This window comes from Neovison vison, chromosome 5, assembly GCF_020171115.1.
Source record: "Neovison vison isolate M4711 chromosome 5, ASM_NN_V1, whole genome shotgun sequence".
In the NCBI taxonomy this organism is placed as follows: Eukaryota; Metazoa; Chordata; class Mammalia; order Carnivora; family Mustelidae; genus Neogale; species Neogale vison.
This window is the reverse complement of record NC_058095.1, coordinates 47630054-47652119: the sequence shown is the minus strand read 5'-3', so window position 1 is coordinate 47652119 and position 22066 is coordinate 47630054. Positions and strand designations below refer to the sequence as shown.

Here is a 22066-nt window from a genome sequence, read left to right as displayed (position 1 = left end):
GTCAAGGGTATGAGTGGCTTGGGGTGCTCTCTTGTCTCCTCCTCCCCGCCCCAAGCAGCAGTGAGAAGAATGGGGTAATCAGAGAGGATTTGGGTTTTTTCAATTTCCAAGCTCGCTGGGAGTCCAGGGATGAGACAAAATACAAGTTAGACTCAGCAGCCGTGTGTCTGGGGTAGTGGGAGCTTGGAACCCCTGGTGCACAGCCCATTCAGGGGGCTCTGAGCCTTGGTGGTAGCCTCAGGTCAGGGTGCTCGGGGAGGGGTGCAGAGGCGTGAAGACCATGGGCTCAGTACCTTGATTTGCAGCCACTCGTCCCAAGGCAAAGGATTTTCCTGACCACAGCCATCACTTCCCAACCCACCGGACTCATCAGGTTCTGGTCCAATGATTGAAAAGAAATGGAAGCAGGCAATGGGAGGGGGGCAGTGTTGGGCAGCCACACCAGCTTCATGGCCCCTGTGGCTGGAGCCATGGGTCCAGGGTTTATCTCAGGATCCTGCGGGGAGTGCCGCCTGCCTGTGGCCCTGGTGGAAGGAGGTGGACAGGACGCCTCGTGACGCTTTGTGGGTGACTGAGTGGGGTGGGCAGCCGAAGACAGGCTCCCGGGGAAATCTTAGACTTGCGTGTCAGAGTGGATCTATGTCTAGGTTGGTAAGTGGGGTTAAACTCAAGGTCAGACCCAGCCAAATCCATTTTCATGCCAAAATGGCCTTGGGTGTCCTCCACTGCTGTGAGAGGGACCATGGTGCCCCCCTCGCTGAAGATGAAGTGGCTCATGCCTGGTTTGTCCCGCTGCTCAGACACTGTTGCCTGCCCGCCTTCTGTGTGCACCTGGGATTGATGAGGAACAGGGCACCGGCTGTCCAGCTGCCATTCCCCGAACACTGAGCAGGTGCTTCCGTCTGCATAGGCTCTGGGGATCACAGCTGCAGCATGAGGGGCTGTGGGAAGACAATGGAAAGAACTTCCCAACCTTAGGTAGATGAAGTGGGAGGTGGCTCTATGCTGCTTCAAGGGACAGGACACTCCCAGGTGTCTCCGAGGTCTGTACAACCCAGACAGTCACTTCTATCTATGAAGTGCGTGGAGATCAGCGTCCTGGGCCAGATTCCAGGGCCCCCGCCCTGGCTCCTCCTTGCCCTTTCTTTGTCGTATGCATTTCCCAGGTCCCTGTTTTGTTTTATGGCAAGAGTTGAGAAGGAGAAGTAGGAGGGAAAGAGGGAAATGGAAGCTCTGAGAAAAAGCTGGAGGGCCAAGTAGACCCCCAAGCAGGACGTAGAGTCGTCAAGGTGATGAAGAGGGTGTGGGGGTGGGTGAATTTTTTAGCTGGTCGAGAAATGCTGGGGAAGTCAAAGGGCTGCCTTTGCAGCAGGAGGTCTGGGGCGAGAAGGTAAGAAGGTCTTGCAGAGGGGGGGGGCAACCGATCTGGCAGGGTAGGGCTGGACAGAGGAAGAGCAGCACCTTCCTGCCTTTGAGAAGGAAGCGGGTACCCCAGAAAGGCCAGAAGGTGGATTGCAGATAGGATTTCAAAGTGTCCCCGTGAGACAGGGCTGAGGGAGACAGAGGGCCAGCTTCTGGGCCCCGAAGCCTTCCTGTCCTCACTGCTAGCTCCCCCGCCGCTGCCAATGCTCCCCAGCTTCCCTGCCCCATTTTGGCCCAAAGCCCCCAGGGAAGCTACATGACGTTCTCACCACGGACCCAGTGCCGGCTGCGCTTCTTCCCTCTGACCTATTTTTTAATCATCTGATGGGATTTCACCCCCCCAAACCAAAGCCCCGGCCCCCTGGGCCCGTCAGCTCCACGGCGTGTCAAAACTGCCCCTGTCACTTTGCGTTGGTTTCTCAGTCCAGCCAGCCCCTCCCCCAGGGCCTGAGAGCGAGGGCTAATTACCCAGCTGCTGAGCCCCAGCCCCAGCCCCAATGGAGGGGCCCAGGACCGCTGGGGGCAGGCGGGGAGAAGCTGGGCCTCCTCACCCTCCTGCTGCATGGCAGGAAGTCCTTCCTGCTATCTAACCTCCATTCTTCTCTCTGACCTGCCCCCTGGCCCAGTCACAGACACAGAGGACATTGGGACTGGATGGGACTTTGGGATACCCCTTGAGGGACAGAAGGGGCCAAGCAGTCTCCTGTCCTGGGTTTGGGGAAGGCTTCTGCCCCCCTTCCCCACACTCCCTGCACAGAGAGGGTTATTAGGGACCCCTGGTGGAGTCAGGATCAGAACCCAGAGCTCCCCGCCTGTCTATTTGCTTCCCGGTCCTCCCCATTGATGTCTGTTTCAATTTCTGTGCAGTTCCACTCCCGGCCCCAGCCAGGGGTACTCCTTGCCCTGTCCCTCTCTCCCTTGTGCACTCCCTTGGCCCACGGAGTTTTATCTGGCACTCCTCTCGCGGCTTGCTTTAGGCACCGGTTAGGAATGAGATTTGCCCCTTCATCTCCCGCATCCCATCCCACTCCACCGCCTCCCCCTACCCCCTTCCTGCCCATGTCCCCCTTTTCCCTCCCTCCTTCAGCCATCCCTGGTCTAGCCCATAAGCCCGCCCCATCTCATCTCTACCCCACAACATTAACCGGAGGGCCAAGCCAAAGTGCCTCAGGCCAGAGACAACGGGCCCAGGGCAGACTCACCGACGACGGAGGCCCCTGTCCCAGACAGACAGCCTGACAGCCAGACAGCAGCCACACCGAGATGGAGATAGACCTCAAGAGATTGATAAAGAGAGATGTAGAGATGTAGAGACAAGCAGACACGGAGGCCCAGAGGGAGGAGATGCGGTTGGTACGGAGCCTGCTCTCGGGCCCAGCACACAGATCCCAGAGACAGCTGGATGTAAAGAAGACACACGACCAGGCTGGCAGAGACACAGGAACCTGAGAGGCCAAACAGCAGACAACCACAGCAGAGCACCAGAGACTTGGAAGCTTTAGAGGCTAATAGAGGCACCGGACAAGCAGGGGTGCCTCCGGGCTCCCGGGAAGCCAGAAGCCGGCCTTGGAGAGATGGCAGCTGAGCAGGGAGTCTGCTGTCCTGTGGCCAGCGGCCCAGAGAGCCCCTCCAAGCTGGCCAAGCCTCACTGTGACCAGGAGTCACACCGTCTCCAAGAGCACAGAAACCTGGCTGTGAAGGGGTTAACTTGATTAGACCCCACTCACCCTTCTTTTCTTCCCTCATCTCCCCTCAATGCACCCCCCCCACAAGCTCCCTTTACCAAAGCCCAGGGTATTCCCCTCACCTCCTGGTAACCGGACCCTGTTTCCTGCCTGAGATTAAGGGCCTGTCTGCTGAGATTCCCCAGGAAGGGGGGCGGGGCGCACACTGCCTCTCTTCCCTGAAGCTCGGGCTTGCCCATCCACAACCTGGCATGCCCCCAGGATCTCAGATCGGCCCCAACATCTTAGGGTCCCTTCAGGAGGGCACGGGCACCCTGGCCTGGGGGCGGGGTGCTGTGTGGTTGCATGTGGGGTGTGTGGGGTGTGGGTCTTGTGTGAAGAGCTGGGGCGGGGGTGAGAAGAGTTAGCGACCAAGAGAAGAGATGGTCCCTGATAGGTGCCCACAGAGAGTGAAGGACCGAAATGCAGACAGACCCAGGCATGGCCTGGAGCCAAAGGGTAAGGGCTATCCAACCTTGAGGGGTGTGGAGTGAGGAACACTGAGCCAGCCAAGGGGTGAGAACCCAGAGCCTTTGACCTTGAGATGAGCCCATACTGACCACCGGTCTGCTGGGGACATGGAACTCCTGCAGCTGTCATGGGGGGAGGGGATCCTACAGGTGCTTGTCGCTCCCCTCCTTCCCTCCCTGGCTGTTAATCCCGTGGTTCCGGGCCTGCTCTTCTGAAGGCCTGGCAATCTGGGCCCCAGGGGGTAGGGCAGTGAGGGCGGGGGAGGGGTGAGCTGAGGCAGATGCCCAAGAGCCCCGGGGAGGCTGAGGCTGGATGTAGGATGAGAGAAGGGGTGCGGCCATGGGGACAGCTCGCAGGTTTGTCCAGTGGAGCTCTGTGGGTTGTATGTGCACAGACGTGGGTCACAGACACTCGCAGGCTGGTGGGTTTCCGGGGACAAGGGTGCCGAGGGACTCAAGAGCTCTGGCCCTGGCCTCAGTCTGCTAGGAGCTATTTAGGGGCAGAAGCTGGGACTGAGATTGATCTCTGTGACCCCAGAGTCCCAGGGGTGGGGACGGCTGGCCCATCTCAGCGACAAGATCCTCTAGGGAATGGTGGATGGGCATCTCAGGAGGGGAAGCCTGTCCTTTCTGAGGTGGAGTCTTACAGAGAAGCTCTCATTAGGCCCAGGGCCCTTAGTGAAAGGCTGAGGGCTGGCCTCAAGGACCCTGAGTGAGGGACCCACAGACACTGGAGGGAGGTGAGTAGGATGTGGACGGCTCAGAAGAGAGGGAAGAAGAGGCATTTCTGATCCATGCCTGTCTTGGGGCCAAACCCCTCCCCTTTACAGGACCTCACAGCTCCCTGGGGATCCAGTTCACCCAGTTTGTCCTTGCAGAAGGTCTACCGGCTCTTTTTGCTGACTAGGAAACCAGAGAAGTTAAGCTACTGGAACAGGTCACACAGCCAGCGAGAGTTGGAACTGGGGCTCCAAGCCTACCCATCTCCCTCTGCCCTATCCTTAGCTCTCAAGGCTGCTCTGCCTCTGAAGATCTCCCTCACCCTCTCCTTATTCTGTCTCCCTCTCTTCTGTCTTGTACCCCCTCGTTTTTTAAAAAGATTTTATTTATTTATTGGATGGACACAGAGAGGGAACACAAGCAGGGGGAGCAGCAGTAGGAGAGGGAGAAGCAGGCTCCCCACTGAGCAAGAAGTCCGATCATGTAGGGCTCCATCCCAGGACCCTGCAACTCACTGAGACACCCAGGTGCCCCCACACCCCCTGTTACCCAACTTGAGACTTCCTCACTGAGGCCGCTGCCCCTCTCCATCTCTCAATGGTTTTTGCAGAACAGCCCAAGTCTCACAGTGGCTCTCCTTCCTTTCCTGCCTCATCCCCAACATGCTGATCCCCTCTCTTTCGCCCAGCTACCCTCTCAGGTTGGGTCCAGCAGGGTGGAGGGGAGTCATCCTGGGTCCTGGTACCTCTGAGTCTCCACAGTCCCCCCCCAACCCCGCTCCCGTTCCCCCCTACCCCCACCTGCCCCAGGCCCCAGCTGGCTGCCCCACCCTCCCTGCACCTGCAGTGTGAGCCCATTCAGGAGCCTTCTGGGTCCTGGGGGAGCTCAACAGTCCACACATTTTTTAAAAATTTATTTAGAGAGAGAAAGGGTGAGAGAGAACATGGGGACAGTCCAGGGGCAGAGAGAGGGGGAGAAGCAGACTTCTTGCTAAGCGGGGAGCCCAAGGCGGGCCTTGATCCCAGGACCTTGAGATCACAACCAGAGCTGAAGGCAGATGCTTGACTGACTGAGCCACCCAGGTGCCCTGTCACTCCACACATTTTAAGGAGAGGGTCCAGGGTGGCTGTTGGATTCTGTGGTGAGGAAGGAATTATGTGGTCCTGAAGCTGATAAGGAAGCCTTTATGCTGGGGACAGCCATCCTCCGGCATTGAAGCCCTTCCATCCACCACAGGGAGGCACACGCAAGCTGGAGCAGGCACACAGAATGTCCTTCTATGGTACTGGGCTTGGGGCTGGAAGAGTTGAGGGGGAGGGGAGGCGGGAGGGGGCTGTGCGGACTCCCAGGAGCCCAGTGTCACCTGGCGTCCTCCTGGAACACACAGATTCTGGGAACCTGCCACAGGCCTGGGAATCAGAATCTCCAGAAGCAGGTCCCAGGAATGCACACTGTCAGAGCCTTCTGGCACAGTCTGTGACCCCCAGGTGTGGCAGGGGTTGAGTGCCATCAGGGAGGCCTCCCACATTTTGAGTCTTGGAACAGCTTGAAAAAGGAGCATTGAAAACATGCGTGGGACCCCAGGGTGAAGAAAACCAGGGTCCAAGCTGGTGGGTTAGGGGCAATTTTCTCTTCTGTTTTCCAAACCTCTTCCAACGGGATTACATGACTTTTCATTTATTATTATTGTTCTGACTTGAAATGGGAAGGCAGACAGTCTCGAGAACACTGGATCAGGAGTCCGGAGACCAGGGTTCCAGCCCTGGCTTGGCCACGAGTGGGGTTGTGAGTTTGGCAGGTCACTGGGTTTCCCGGGGTCACCATCCAGCTTGTGTCATCACATGTGATATGTGTAGGAGACAGTGCCTCTCAAATCCCGGACTCACACCCTGTGTAGCTTCTCCTGGTGGAACAGCCTTCTGGACGCTCGGCAGGCGGATGGGATGGGAGAGGGGCCGGGAGGGGCAGTGATGGAGAAGTGAGGGGATCCCAGGGGGCCTGGTCTCCTGCTCCTCCTTTCCCACCCCTCCAGCCCTGGGGCCTGGGAAGAGGGTGATGCAGCAACAGAAGGAGGAGGTGTCACTGCCAAGGTTCTTCTTCTCACCCGAGCTGGCGGAGGGGCGGGACTGGCAGTGGTGACATTAGGGCCACTCAGCCCCCGCTTTTCACAAGCACTTTCTTTTTTGGGTGGAAGAAATTGGACCGAGGGGGTGAGGAATCTGGAGTTGATGGTCCCCTGACAGGCCATCGGATTAGAGAGGGACTGCCCCCAGGCACCCTGTTCCTCCGGGGACATGTCTCCAGGTCCACCTGAGTCGGTGATTCAAAATCCCTCCTCCCCTGGAAACCTGGGTGGGAGCTCTGGTCATCCTGTTCAGAGGCAGGGGGATAATGTCTCCATCTCTAGACCTGAGGATTAATGCGGAAAAGAGGAGGGCGCGAGAGGGAGGAACAAGACTCCACTTGGCTTTCCACAGCCAAATACTTAGCAAAAATGTCCCCCAGAAGAGATGTCAGCACTCAAGTCTCTTGGGGAAATTAGTCATTCAGGGGAGTCATACCGAAATCTCTCGTGTTTCTCAAAAAGTAGCCAAGGATCCCAAGGTCCCATCTCTTTCAGGCAAGGCTGCCTCACTTGGAACAGCAGGCAGAAACTTCCCACCTCCCTAAGGCATGGGGGGGGGTGAGGGGAGTGGGGGGGGGAGAAATGGTGGGTAAAGGGGTGGGAGGGGCTGTTCCCAATTCTGGTGTTGTCCCGCATCTGGTCTCCACTGGGGGATGTACTGATTCTCTCTTCCCCTACCCTTCCTGGGTCATGCCCGCCTCCTGGGGTCCCCAGCTTCGCCTTCTCCTGCCAACCTGCCTCTTGGTTCAGCTCTACTTGGGAACAGAGAGTCCCCACGGACCCCTAAGGGTGAAGCCCTGTTGTGCTGGGACAGAGACGGGAGATGGGGCCAGCCCCCAGGGGAGAAGTGAGGAGGTCTGGGAGGGTGCTGTGAGAGGAGATGTTAACCTTTACCAGGATGAAAATTGAAAGTATTTTTCAAAACACTCTTAAAAATGTAAATCTTTATCTATATATTGACATGTAAAAAATTCCATGACACCTTGTTGAGTGAAAAAAAAAATACACATTACAAAGCAGCACATGTGGTGTTTATATAAAATTGTGTGTGTGTGTGTGTGTGTGTGTGTGGGCACGCACACAAAAGACAGAAAGGCTGTGTGCAAGGAGTGATGTCTGGAGGGGTAATGTCTGGAGGGGTATTCACCAAAATGTCAATCCAGTTTGCCTCTGGTGGGGAGTGGAATTTGGGGTGGTTTATATAGTCCCATTTTTACTTTTACTGCTTAAATTTTTTTCTGAGTGTATTTTACCTTTGTATGCAGGAAAACTTCCGAAGGTGCTATTTTCAACTGGGGGAGGGGGACTGTTTTCATCATAAGAAGACTGTCTTAGTTAACAGAAAAGGAAAATAGAGAAGAAAAGCTCTGGTGTGGTCCTCCCCTCGTGCAGGCAGTCCCCCAGAACAGGTGGGTGTCCTTCCTGTCAGCCAGCTCTGAATCCGTTCCGGTCAGCAGGGGTAAAGGGGTAAAGCCCTGCACACTTCCACCTCCCAGGTGAGACGCACAGCCCCTCGGAAAAGTGGATCAGTGAGTTTTCCCCATTCTACCCAGGAGGCACGTGAGGCTGACTTTCAGGCAAGGGAAGTGTCTTGTCCAGGTCACACGTACCTGAGCGACAGGCAGAGTCAGTGCCAAGACCCAGAAGAGAGACATGTCAGTGCTGCTTCCAGAGCCTTCGCTAATCCCCAGGACGCCCAGGGCCCTGCAAATCTTCGGCTGGAGTGATGCAGTCCCCTTCCGGGATCTCTGCCCGCTGCCCATCTGCTGCCAGGTCTGCCTTGGGGCTGGAGGAACAAGATGCATAGGACACAGCCCACCTGGGTCTCTGGCCTGGAGGAAGAACACAGACACTTCAGGCAAAGTCACTTAGCACAGAGCCTGGGCGCACAGTGGGCACCAGTGGATCTGTTGAATGTTTCCTGTCTAAGCAGCTCAGACTGAGTGCAGACCCTGCTAGTTGCTCCGAGAGTGCTGCCAGAAGGCTCTGTGAGTCCCATCCGGGCCAACGCCATCACCGAGGGCTTCCTGTAGGAGGGGACCTTAGAGCTGAACCCTGAAGGATGGGTGGAATTTCCACGAGGGTCCAGAGGAGAGAAACAGGCTGGCGTTTTCAGGTGGACGGATGGACTCTTCCAGAAGGTAGTCTTGAAGCGCGAATTTCGTGGCGCCTGGGGACTCGCCACACCGTGGGGGCCTCCAGTACTCGGCGACTGCATAGAATTTGCAGAGTATTAGCCACGAGGGGGCGGGGTGAAGCGGGGCGGCGCCGAGGTGGTGGGGTGGGGGGAGCCCGGAGAGCTTCATAAAGCCACAGCAAAGGCGCCGCGGCGCTAGTGACAGCGGCCCGCTGGAGAGGGAGCCCAGGAGCTGCCGCGCGCCCGCCAAACGCGGGCGCAGGACCCAGGCGTCCAAGGCCGGGCTCGGGTGGGGCCCCCCAACCCGCGTTCCCGCCCCCGGGGCCCCGCCCCTCGCGACCCCCCGCGCCTGCCCCCCGCGCGGAGAGGGGCCGGTCCCCGACGGCAGCGGGCAGGTGCCAGCCCGCCCCGGATGGGCATCGTGGCGCGGGGCTGCGGAGACATGCTGACGGGTACCGAGCCGATGCCGGCGAGCGACGAGGGCCGGGCGCCTGGCGCCGACCCGCAGAACCGCTACTTCTACCCGGATCCCGGCGCCCAGGACGCAGCCGACCGTCGCGGGGGCGCCACCCTGGGGGCGCCCTACGCAGGGGGCGCCCTGGTGCCCGCTCCGCCAGGCCGCTTCCTCGGAGCCTACGCCTACCCGCCCCGGCCCCAGGCGACCGGCTTCCCTGGGGTGGGCGAGCCCTTCCCGCCGACGGCAAGCGCCGAGGGCTACCAGCCTGGGGACGGCTACGCGGCCCCGGACCCGCGCTCGGGACTGTACCCAGGGCCGCGCGAGGACTACGCGCTGCCCGCGGGGCTGGAAGTGTCCGGGAAGCTGAGAGTAGCGCTCAACAACCACCTGTTGTGGTCCAAGTTTAATCAGCACCAAACGGAGATGATCATCACCAAGCAGGGACGGTGAGTGAGACGCGCGCCCGGGCGAGGCGAGCGGGCCCGGAACAAGGACGTGGTTTTTTTTTTTTTTTTTTTTTTTCTCCTGTCTAGACGGCGCCCCTCACCGTTTGGCTTAGGCTTTGGGGGAAGCGGGGAGGGAGTTGTAGCGAGGACAGAAAAGTTCTGGGGGTTGTTTTCTCCCAGGACATTACACCAACAGGCAGAACTCAGAAGGGAGAGGGAAGAGAGTGGGTGCGATGAGAAGCTATCGTGGTTTAGGGGTGTGCCCTTATCTCACTGTCTGCCTCCATGGGGATCTCTGGGCAGAGAGGGACTGCGTTTTGGATTTAACAGGGCAGGACCCCTCTTAGCCCCTATGCGGAGAAATGGAGGAGAAGGCAGGGTCTTGGTACCCCAGACAACAACCCAGCACAACAACCCACCCCCCAACTTCTCCTACCTCTACCTTCCCACCGCCCACCTCTCCAAGACTCTTTGCTGCTGTTGTGCACAGGTCAGTTTTGGGAGGTGGGTAAGCCTGGGATTTGGTGACATGGAGAAGCTGTCGCCAAGTTTCCTTTCCGGTAGTACTTTGAGATCGTATGTCTCCTGTGAGTGTGTTTTAGGGTGAGTGGTAAAGTGTGTGGGGGGCTCAGATCGCTTCCAGGCATAGGCCCTAGCAGAGAGCCCACATGCCCGTGGGCCTGAGCAGGTGAAGCTAACTTATGAGTCCCAGCGGGCAGCCAGTCCCACTCTGCTCCTTCCCGCCTCTGTCTCCCGAAAGTCTGCCTCACCCTTGGCCAGATACTTTCCAGTGTAAGATCCAGCCTGGGGAACCCATGGCTTCTATGCGTCTGGGGACCCTGAAGCCCAGTGCATGCGGGGTAGGGTTTGGGGCCAAGGGTGCTGCTTCCGGGGAGAGCCTCATGCGTGGGGAAAGGAAGAGAAACTTGCCACTGGTATTTGTTTAGTAAGCAATGCTGAGTGGGCCCTGCCTGGGTCTGGCCTGGGAGAGTGTGCACCCACCCTTCCCTGTGGGGGCCGGCTGGGGACCAGGGAGGACCTCTGTGAGGCTCTGTCATCAGCACATCCAGGAGATGTCAAAGGGCAGACACCCAGGGTGCGGCTTGGGGAGGGAGCAGGGGTGGGGGTGGGGGAGGCCATGCTGGCCCCAGGGGTGCTGGCATTCAGTCTAGGGATAGCTAGGACATTCTTCCTTTCCAGGGATTTCTGTGGGGTAGCATGGGATTGAGGGACCTGTCCACCAACAATGAATAGCTTCAAGTTGCTGAGTTGTACCTCTTCCTCTGGGATGGACCCAGGAAAGTTGGCATTTTTTTTTAAGGTGTGGCCTTTATCCCTTAAGCCTTCTGAGAATTCCTCTCTGTGTCCCCCAAACCCAGTCCCCTCTGAGTGCTCCCAGACACAGCCCAGGCCTCCAGCCCTATCACGTCTGAATTGGAGGTGACCCAGAAGATCCTTTCCAGGCCCCTTCCTGCACAGACAGGGAAATGGGCTCAGTGACAGAAGGAGACTCTCTGAGGTTTCACAGCCCACCTGTTGCAGGCAGAACGGGCACCTGAACCCAGATGGTATCTGCCTGGGCTTCTTTCTCCAGCCCGTCAGGGCTGGGAGTGAGAAGAACCACCTACACTGTCCAAAGGCCTTGATGGGTTCAGAGTGCTTTCACTTCCATTCTTCCACTGTGTGCTACTACGTAGGCCAAGAGATCTCCCCATTCACAGCTAGTGGCACCGTAGCACAGGACGGCTGGTGGCTTGTCCTTAGTCGCACAACTGACCTGAACCCAGACCTCTGCTCTCAGGTGCTCAGGAAGCTCTCCCACCCGGGGGACTGGCCCAGGTCTCCCTTCCACCTGCTGCCAGGCCTCTGCCCTTTCAGTCTTGAGGGGCGGCCTGCCCAGAGCCTTGGCCAGCACTTTGGAGATCCGGTGGTGGGTGCGGGGCTGGCTGTGGGCCGCCTGCAACCTGGTTGGGTGGGTGTCTCAGGGGGATGCGGGCATGCCTCTCAGTGAGGTCGCCGTCACTACCCCTGTGGCTTCCTTCTTCCTTTAGATTCTTGCTGAATAATTCTCTCTTGACAAGTCTTGCTGTCTCCCTTTCAGATCCATAAAACTACTTTCCTTTTTTTTTTTTTAAAGATTTTATTTATTTATTTGACAGAGAGAGAGATCACAAGCAGGCAGAGAGGCAGGCAGAGAGAGAGGGGGAAGCAGGCTCCCCGCTGAGTAGAGAGCCCGATGTGGGGCTCGATCCCAGGACCCTGAGATCATGACTTGAGCCAAAGGCAGAGGCTTAACCCACTGAGCCACCCAGGCACCCCAAACTACTTTCTTTTAATATGAAAATTCCAATATATACAAAAGTACAGGAAAAATCTCCACCTACCCATCACCCAGTTTCAACAGTTGTTACAGCTCGTTCCAATCTCGTTTCTTCATATCCTCACTCACCTTGCTTCTGCCTCCCACCCCCTAGTCTGCAGTTATATTAGTGACGGCGGCAAGTATGTAGTAAGTAAATCCTAGGCACTATATTCTTGCATCCTGAAAATTTCTCCATGCACGTCTAAAAGCTTTTTTAAAATTATTTATTCATTTATTTGACAGAGAGAGAGAGAGAGAGAGATCACAAGTAGGCAAAGAGGCAGACAGAAGGAGAAGGAGAAGCAGGCCCCTGCTGAGCAGAGAGCCCCATGCGGGGCTCTATCCTAGGATCCTGAGATCATGACCTGAGCCAAAGGCAGAGGCTTAACCCACTGAGCCACCCAGGTGTCCCTAAAAATGATTTTCAAAATTATTCATTTATTTGTTTATGTATTTATTTACTGGGGGTTGGGGGGAGAGAGAATCCTAAGCAGGCTCCATGCCCAGCACAGAGTTTGACACGGGACTCAATCTTACGACTCTAAGATCATGATCTGAGCCAAAATCAAGAGTTGGACGCTCAACTGACTGAGCCACCAGGTGTCCCTAAAAATGGCTTTTGATAAGTAAACACAATATCATTAACAAACCTGAGGAAAAATTCATAAATATCATAAAAATTTCCTAGACCACTTTGTAATCGCATGTGCACGCACGTGAGTGGGTGATAATCCTCAGGCTTTCCATCCATCCTGAGGAACTGCTTTAGACACCATGGGGTCCCCGTTGGAAGGGTGCAGTAGCCCCTCACCATTTTCTTTGATGCCTTCTCTTGAATCAGACCTCAGGATCCCCATGGTGGGGTAGAGGGGACAGAAAACACACTGTCCCCCATTCAGTCCTACCAGCCCTCATCACTGGGCACTGAGCTCAGGCTCCAGTGATCTGGGAACTTGGCGGCCATTTCCTTACGCTACTGGCTTCTGAAGAGCACGGCTTGGGCTCAGAGAACAGCACCCTTTCTCTCCTGTGTGGAGGGCTGGCCCGTCCCTCCGTGGGTTCCAGTGGCCTGCCCGTCACCACCACATCACCCACGGCCTTCTTCCTTTTTGAAAAAATCCTCCCAAGCCAGGCCCACCCACAGCCCCACGGCCTTTTGCCTTGGGCTGACTCACTCTCTCCCAGATCCTTCCTCTCCCACCCACCCTAGACCCATCCCTCAGTATGGACAAGTCACACAGTCACTCCCTCCTCCACGGGCAGCAACAGGGTGGGGCGCGGCGGGGTGGGGGGTGGGGTGGCCATTACCAGCGCCAGCAACTGATCCCGGCAACTCAGGTGGGGCGGGGAGGGGAAAGTGAGGTAAAATGTTGGACTTGCCAACTGGAGAGGTTGGAGTTCAAAGTTGGCGCGTTTGTGGAAATTCGGGATGCCCACCGCGGACTTGCGCTGTATTTCTGGGTGGCACTGTGTGTGTACTGTGAATGTGTTGGTGGGCATTGACTAGCTGATGGTAGACATTCTCAGCAGAGGAAGGGAGAGGCGGGTGTCTGCGTGTGTGGGTGTGTGGGAGTGCATTCGTGGCTGGCAATCCCCACTTTTCTGGGTGTGATTAGTTGATTATTATAATTAAGATAACTTTGGGTAGTTCTGTTGTTAAGTAGCTCAATTTGCGTGTGTACGTGTGTGTGTGTGAATTTAGCATTGGAGGAAACAATTTCAGTGCCGCTAGATCTTGGATCACTGGCCTCACAGCCATTCTGGCCTTCCCTACAATCCTGACTCCTAGAACTTTGTAGATCTTTATTTTATTTTATTTTATTTTTTTAAAGATTTTATTTATTTATTTATTTGACAGAGAGTGAGCACAGGCAGATAGAGTGGCAGGCAGAGGCAGAGGGAGAAGCAGGCTCCCTGCTGAGCAAGGAGCCCCAAGCGGTACTAGATCCCAGGAGGTTGGGATCATGACCTGATTCCGAAGGCAGCTGCTCAACCGAGCCACCCAGGCATCCCAAACTTTGTAGATCTTTAAAACAATTTTCTTTTATTTTTTTCTTTTGTTGTGGGGCAGGGGGCACTCGAATTTGGACTCACTGGCTTCATTTCTCTCAGGACAGGTGAAAACAGCTTTACTTTTTGTTGGCCCATTTGCTAGTGGCTGTTCGATTTCCACGAAGCTGGGTCTGAGGTTGGTGGGTGGAGGAGATCTTTGATGCCTGAGTACCATTTGCGTTTCCATGGGCCCAAGGCACTGCTGGAATGTTCTAAAAGGTACTGCTAATTAATACCCCCACAAATAACGAATAAAATATAAGAGGACCCATTTCCTCACAGACTCATCAGCATTAGAGATTAATTTTATTTATTTATTTATTTTTAAGATTTTTAAATTTATTTGACAGACAGAGATCACAAGTAGGCAGAGAGAGAGAGAGAGAGAGAGAAGCAGGATCCCCGCTGGGCAGAGAGCTCAATGCAGGGCTCGATCCTAGGACCTGAGATCATGACCTGAGCTGAAGGCAGAGTCCTCAACCCACTGAGCCACCCAGGCGCCCCTAGAGATTAATTTTAAAACATCTTGCCAACACGACAGACCCAAAACTACCTCCTTGTAATTTGTTTGTCACGGTGGTGAGTTGGAGCCTATCAGAAGTGTTCAGGGGCACCTGGGTGGCTCAGTTTCTAAGTGTCTGCCTTCGGCTCAGGTCATGATTCCGGGGGTCCTGGGATAGAGACTTGCATTGGGCTCCCTGCTCAGCGGGAAGCCTGCTTCTCTCTCGCCCACATCCCCTGTTTGTGTTCCATCTCTTGCTGTGTCTCTCTCTGTCAAATAAATAAATAAATAAAATCTTAAAAAAAAAAAAAGGTGTTCGAGGTTGGAGGGTATGATGACCCTGCAGATCATTTCGAGATGGGCTAGTCCTATGGGGCAGTGGAGGAATTTAGGGTCTTGGGCCCTGTCCTCTGAGGGCAGGATGGTCTTTTTGGAGAGAGTTGAGGTTGGCACCAGACCCTGTTGCTTCCCAGCAAAGTGTCATGTAAATCAGGGGCTATTTTGGGATTCCAGCTGGTGGTGATTCTAGACTTTTAGGGTGAAATGAGACCTCCTTACTCCTCTCCCGTTCCCCCATCCTCTTCCGGCATCTCCTTCATGTCCCTCCAGCAGAGATGAGCGGGGTGGAGAGATGGACGCACAGCCGGGGAGACCCTGCCTCTGCCCTCTCACCAGGGAGCTGTCCGCTCGGCTCTCTGCTCCTTGGTTCCTTCAAGTATAAAATCGGAAATACTGTGTTACATTTCGGGCGAACTGGATGCTTCTCAGTAGAGACACAATGAATATAGTCCTTCCCTTCCTTTAAACCTGCAGGTTTAGGCAACAACTGGTTATAATACAGAAAATGTGGACAGCCCAACTGCTGTCATACGATGAGATGTTGGTAGAGACGTGTTGAAAATATTGTTTCAGCCTTAAATATTTAAGGTCTCCTCCCTAACCTTTGATTTTTCAAGTCAGCTGCCCCCTGAGCTCCTGGGACCTGGAGCCTAAGGCTAGAGCTCAGGACCCTGGCCAGGGGTCCTTCCGCAGACCTAGCAGGCTTTGATAGCTCTGGGCCAGGGAGAGGGTATAGTGGGGGAGGGACCGGATGAGCTCAGTTTCACATCTTTCAAACTTTCTCGCAGCTCTTAGAGGAAAAATGGTTAGGAGTTATTACTCCCATTTATGGGTGAAGAAACTGAGGTTTGGTTTGGGATTTAACTTACTCCAGGCCAGTAAGGGGATGGGGCCAGTAAGTCTCTCATTTTTTTTCTCAGCATGGGAGAGTCTGGAGAAGACAGGATGGTGGAGACACCTTCCCAAGGTTATCGAGGGTGTTGCTCTGGGATCTTCTGGGGCCTAGGGTGCACCCAAAAGTGTTCGAGTCCTCTAGAACTCTCCCTTCTCCAGGTTTCCTGACACATGGACTGGAGTCTTTCTTCCCATCTGGTATGACTTCTTGGAGGAGGAGGGGAGAGATATGTGGGAATGCAAAGTCATTCTGATGAGAGTTTGATTCTGCCATCCTGCAAATTCTGCTCTTCCTGTTTGGGTTAAGAAAGAAAAGCTAGGCCATTAGCCTGGTGCTGGTAGAGGTGGTGGTTGTAGTAGGGGCAGTAATGGTGGAGGGGACCATTGTAGTGATGGTGATAATGGAGGTGACGGTTTGACGGTTTGGTGATGGGAGCAGTGATGGTGGAGGTAGTGGTTGTAGTGATGGTGGTGATGGGGGTGTCGGTGCACTGGTGGTTGTAGTGATGGTACAGGTGGGAGTGGTGATGGTGGAAGTGGCAGAGATGGTTGGGTAGGGAAGTATTTCTTTCTCTTGATCTATTACTCTGGCACAAGGGAGGATAATGCAGCATCCCAACCTTGACTTCCTCCGCTTTCCCCTGGAAGCAAGACTTTGAGCATGAGAATTGTGCTTAATAGAGTTCTTTTTCAGGTGGATGGAAAGTTTCAGCTGGGATATTAGGTACTTCTCTGAGGCTCAGCCCTGGGACAGGCCATACCATAGACATCAGGCCCAGGAGGATGGGGCAGGGAAAGCCTGGGCACTGTGGGGCCGGGAATGTGTGATCACCGTGAGGGCTGCAGTGGAGAGGATGGGTCAGGGCCTGAGACCACCCCAGGGCTTGGGGAGCATGAGGAACTACTGGGAAGTGCCTGTGGGGGGCTGGCTTGTGGCTTTGCTCACCACTAGGAAGCAAACCAAGATTAGAGACAGTGCCTTGTAGCTAATGTCTAGAAACTGATCTTCGGGACGAAAAACACTGAAAAAGCCCTGATTCATAGTGTTTGCTGATTTCCATGGTGTGAAGACTCCTGTGGTGCCTGATTTTGAGCTGTGCACACGGAGTCACTGAATGCAAAGTCAGGAAGAGCTGGGCATTCGTGCGGTGTCTAGTATTTCCATCTTGCAGGAACAAGAGCTATAAGTCGCTTCAAAAGCAGAGATAATAGTGAAATATGGTAAACGAACTGAGAAGTGATGATTTTTGAGTAGTTATTACCTTGGCTTATAAGGCAGTATACTTAATTATAAGTTTACATAATTTAATTTTAAAATATTGCCGGTACATAACAATTGCCTGGCACACGTCCTGGTCATTTCCAGTCGGCTCTCTCGCTGGATGCCAGCCGATGCCAGCACACCACCGAAATGAAAGCCTCCGCATGGGGGTGGCCGTCTGCGAGGTTGGGGGGCTGACGGATGTCGGCGGGTCTCTCTGTTCTCCCCAGGCGGATGTTCCCATTCCTGTCATTTACTGTGGCGGGACTGGAGCCCACCAGCCATTACCGGATGTTCGTGGACGTGGTCTTGGTGGACCAGCACCACTGGCGGTATCAGAGCGGCAAGTGGGTGCAGTGTGGAAAGGCTGAGGGCAGCATGCCAGGTAGGAGCGCCCTGCGGAGCGGTGGGCATGCTTTTCCTCTGAGGCTGGGCGCCCCCTGGTGGATCCAGGAGGAACCCCCAAGCCCTTGCCCCCTATACCTGAGCTCCCCGTTCCACCCTTATCCCCTCCCACTTCTCACTCCAGTTAGGTTTGTCTTCCCTTCTCTGCTCTGCGTTAGCCTGTCTTCTGCTCAGTCCTCTGCCCCCACCTCCCCTTGCCCTGCCCCATCTGGCCTTCCCCCTGCAGCCTTTCTGACATTCCCCTCAGAACAGGCAAAGAAGCCCCACATCACTACGGGGTCTGGTCCCCAGGGGGCTGCGTGCCAAGGAGGTTCACTGTCCACAGGAAACCGCCTCTACGTCCACCCAGACTCCCCCAATACCGGGGCCCACTGGATGCGCCAGGAAGTTTCATTCGGGAAACTAAAGCTCACGAACAACAAAGGGGCCTCTAACAATGTGACCCAGGTGGGACTCCTTGCCAACCCCCACCCCTCCTGGCTGATTCAGTTCTGTTAAAGTCACCTTCCTTCCTCTCTGACTCGTTCTTTTCCACACGCCTGGGCAGGGGGGAAGATGAGGTGGGAGGCGACTGACTCTCATGGGCAGATGTGGGCTCGCGTCCAGGATGACATGTGCCAAACCAGCCCTGGGGGTTTCTTCACTGAACCCCAAGCTGCCATCACCTGTGCACCATGCTGGGCATAGATTTGGTGCCAGTGGCCCCGGGCAATGGATGCAGAGTCTCTCTGAGTTGAGCAATACGGTTAACAGAGCCCCCTCCCTGAAAAACCCTGCTTGTGCTAATACCCCAGTCGCAATGTGCATCTGGGGGGTAGGACAGGGGGTAAGAGAGCAGAACTGATGCCCTAGAGAGGCTGGGGACCGGAGCTAGAGCGCCTGGAGGAAGTTGCATGGTAGCAGGGCGGGGCAGTGGACATGATGGCCTCAGGGTCCCTTCTAGCCTGGCCATGGGTCAGCCAGGGTGGGGGTAGAGGAGCCGTCGACCCCCACAAGCATCCAGTTCTCTCTTAGATGATCGTGCTCCAGTCCCTCCATAAGTACCAACCTCGGCTGCACATCGTCGAGGTGAACGACGGGGAGCCGGAGGCAGCCTGCAGCGCTTCCAACACGCACGTCTTCACCTTCCAAGAGACCCAGTTCATCGCCGTGACCGCCTACCAGAATGCGGAGGTGAGGGCCCTTGGTCTGCCCGAGCTGCATGGGGCAGGAGGGGGAGAGTGGGGCTCACCGTCTTCCTCGGCGGGAAATTTAGGAGTTCCCTAGCCCCAGACTCGGGACTCAGGTGCCTCTATTTCCCCTCTCTCTAGATTACTCAGCTGAAAATTGATAACAACCCTTTTGCCAAAGGATTCCGGGAGAACTTTGAGTCGTAAGTGCTGCTGGGTTCAGCTCACCAAGGGCCTCCTCTTGGTCCCTCCTGAGGCCTGACTCCAGACGTGGGCAGAGCCTGTCTCCTCTCTGCCCCTGCGGGTGGGAGCGGGTGGGAAGAGATGGGACGGATGCTTGGAGGGCAGTGAGGCCAGGGAAAGAAGGTCCAGGGAGGGGCAGGCAGCAGGCAGGCTCACAGGAGATGGGTTCTGTTTGTGACCCCTGTTTTCTTGCCTTTTTTTTTTTTTAGCATGTATGCATCTGTTGACACGAGTGTGCCCTCCCCGCCCGGACCCAACTGTCAATTGCTCGGGGGAGACCACTACTCTCCTCTCCTACCGAACCAGTATCCCGTTCCTAGCCGCTTCTACCCCGACCTTCCTGGGCAGGCCAAGGATGTGGCTTCCCAGCCGTACTGGTTGGGGGCCCCCCGGGACCACAGCTATGAGGCCGAGTTTCGAGCAGTCAGCATGAAGCCTGCCTTCCTGCCCTCCGCCCCTGGACCCACCATGTCCTACTACCGAGGCCAGGATGTCCTGGCGCCTGGAGCTGGCTGGCCGATGGCCCCCCAGTACCCTCCCAAGATGGGCCCAGGCAGCTGGTTCCGCCCCATGCGGACTCTGCCCATGGAACCTGGTCCTGGAGCTTCTGAGGGACGGGGGCCAGAGGACCAGGGCTCCCCTTCGGTGTGGACTGAGATCACCCCCATCCGGCCAGAGTCCAGTGACTCAGGACTGGGTGAAGGAGACTCTAAGAGGAGGCGTGTGTCCCCCTATCCTTCCAGTGGTGACAGCTCCTCCCCTGCTGGGGCCCCTTCTCCTTTTGATAAGGAAACCGAAGGTCAGTTTTATAGCTACTTTCCCAATTGAACAGATGACATGACAGGAACAATGTCATCAGGTTGGATACCGCAGACAGGTGACTCAGGACTGGGAGGCCCCCAGCTCCCTCTGTCCCTTCTCCTTTTGTAGTTGGTTGAGGAAGAGGGGTGCCAAGAAGGCTTCTGGGGTTCACTTGCTGCTTTGGGCCCAAAGCGAAACCTGAGAGGCGTGTTCCCTGCCCCCTCCTTTGCCCTAACTACAGTCATTTACCTGGTGCTGCTTCTGGCTGTGGGTTCCCAGCTGGAGAACAGAAAACAGAACAAGAAAGTCTTGGACACAAAGGAGCTTCCTCGCTTCTGTGGGGTGGGTGAGGGGTCAGGTGTGTGAAAATAAAGACGCTGAGGATTTGATGACAGCCAGCCAGCCAGGGTCGGCGAGGGGACTCAGATGACTTTGGGGCAGCTGGCCTGGGCCCCATCCACTCGGAGACAGTGGGGTCCCAAGGAAGAGGCTGGAAAGGGGGGCGGGGTTGGTGCACACCTCAAGGAGCAACGTCTTGCGGTGGGGATTGGTTGCGTGCGCGCTTTCTTTCTTTCTTTTTTTTTCTTTTTGAATGGGGAGGCTATTTATTGTACAGAGAGTGGTGTCTGGATCTATTTCTTTTGTTTTCATCACTTTCTGAAAATAAACGTGAAACTGTAGAATGTGTCCTGCTTCAGTGCCCTGAAAGGGGACATGGTTGGGGGCTCCACTGGGAATTGCAAGGACACCATCCGCCCCCGGCTGCAGCAGAAGTTTCCAAGAAGGGGAGCTGCCTAGAAATCCTGAGTGTCTTCATTCCGGGGACAGACAGAGTCAAAGCAAGGCCACACGTGCTACCTTTGGCACTCAGGCTGATGGCTGATTCTACCTCGTAAGGCATCGTGGGGACAGAGAGCAGTCCCTCTGTCTGGATAGCACCTGACCTGTGGAGGAGGCAATGGAGGACAAGACCAGAAGACCGGGCCCTGGGGGTGAGGGAACTGGGGATTCTGAGAGGAAGAAGAGCCTTGATTTCTCTCTACATGTCTAGCAGCTTTGGTTTTCCATCTTCATCTTAGGGGTGTTCAAAAGTTAGAGGAGTAAATGTAAGTTGAACCCCATGAAATTGCTATTTCCATCGATCAAGAACAGCCTAATATTGACAATTTCGTGATTCAAACTAATGTCTGTAAAGGGTTTAGAACAGCGCCTGGTAAACAGTAAGCCCTCAGCCTGTACATGATTGTTGCTGTACTTCTCTAGCTCTGTTTTTCTCTCTTTTTATGCGGCTGCTAACTTGTGTTTTTAAAGTGACCCCTGCTTCTCTTAAAGAACGTTAAGCCAGGCAGGAAAGTAAAAAGACAGCAATAAATTTTCCCAAATCTTACCACCCATCCAAAATTATCACTAAATGTTAAATGGGTTAAATAGATAGACAGAAATATGTTTTTATAACATTGGAATCATATGGCCATATGGAAAATACTTTTTTTTTAAGATTTTATTTTTAAGTAATCTCTACACCCAATGTGGGGCTGGAACTCCAAACCCCAAAATCAAGAGTTGCGTGCTGCACTGACTGGGCCAGCTGGGTGCCCCTGAAAATGCTTTTTCTTCAGGAAAACTATTGAATTTTAGTTTACAGGATTGAATAATACAAATATAAAAACCTCAACAAGCAAACCGTCAAATAATGAAAAACTCTCAGGTGAGCAAAGGGATAGCAGAACTCAGAGATAAGTTGGGGCTTTTTGTTTGTTTGTCTCTCCCTCCCCTCTTGAGAGGTTGGAATTACTCCCTTTGCCTCGGGCCAGTTCAGGGCATACCCCATTCTAAGGGGGGGCTTGTCCTCATGGGCCCTGGGGTATTTTCTCACTTCTGCTGGAGCTTGGAAAACTTCATTTCTATCACAGTTCACATCCCCTCCTTTCTTGGTCTCTCTCCAGAGGCCACTTTCATCACTTTCAAGTCAGAAGAAGGAAAAGATAGGAAGCCATATTTGGTTCCACCCTCCCTGGATTTGGAAGCTCATAATGTTGTAAATATTAGGAGTTCTATTAGGCTGCGCTCTGTGAATGCAGTAATTCCTCCCAGCCCCAAGCCTTTGGCCTTTGGCGGTCACTCTCTAGGGTTGTAAGTATTGGTTTTAAATTAGACCTTGGGAACTGTTGTCTGTAATCACAGCACTCCTCTCTCCTTCTGTTTTATTTTTGATTTTTTAAGTTTATTTATTTACTTATCTTTAGTCATCTCTATACCCAACACCCAAGTGGGGCTCGAATGAGTTCGAGTCTGACCCTGAGATCAAGAATCCCATGCTTGGGGTGCCTGGGTGGCTCAGTGGGTAAAGCCACTGCCTTCGGCTCAGGTCATGATCCTGGGGTCCTGGGATAGAGCCTCACATTGGACTCTCTGCTCAGCAGGGAGCCTGCTTCCCTTCCCTCTCTCTCTGCCTACTTGTGATCTCTCTCTCTCTCTGCCAAATAAATAAATAAAATCTTAAATTAAAAAAAAAAAAAGAGTTCCGTGCTCTTCCG

General features: G+C 54.8%; 1 protein-coding gene across 1 annotated transcript; it reads left to right on the top strand.

Moving 5' to 3' along the window:
* The first annotated feature begins 9010 nt into the window (after nucleotides 1-9010).
* Nucleotides 9011-20438, top strand: TBX21 (T-box transcription factor 21). The gene is made up of 6 exons (XM_044250543.1): nucleotides 9011-9501; nucleotides 17142-17296; nucleotides 17642-17763; nucleotides 18331-18489; nucleotides 18627-18688; nucleotides 18938-20438. Exons 1-6 carry the CDS (start codon nucleotides 9011-9013, stop codon nucleotides 19554-19556), a joined length of 1608 nt encoding a protein of 535 aa, XP_044106478.1. The 3' UTR covers nucleotides 19557-20438.
* Nucleotides 20439-22066: the final 1628 nt, after the last annotated feature.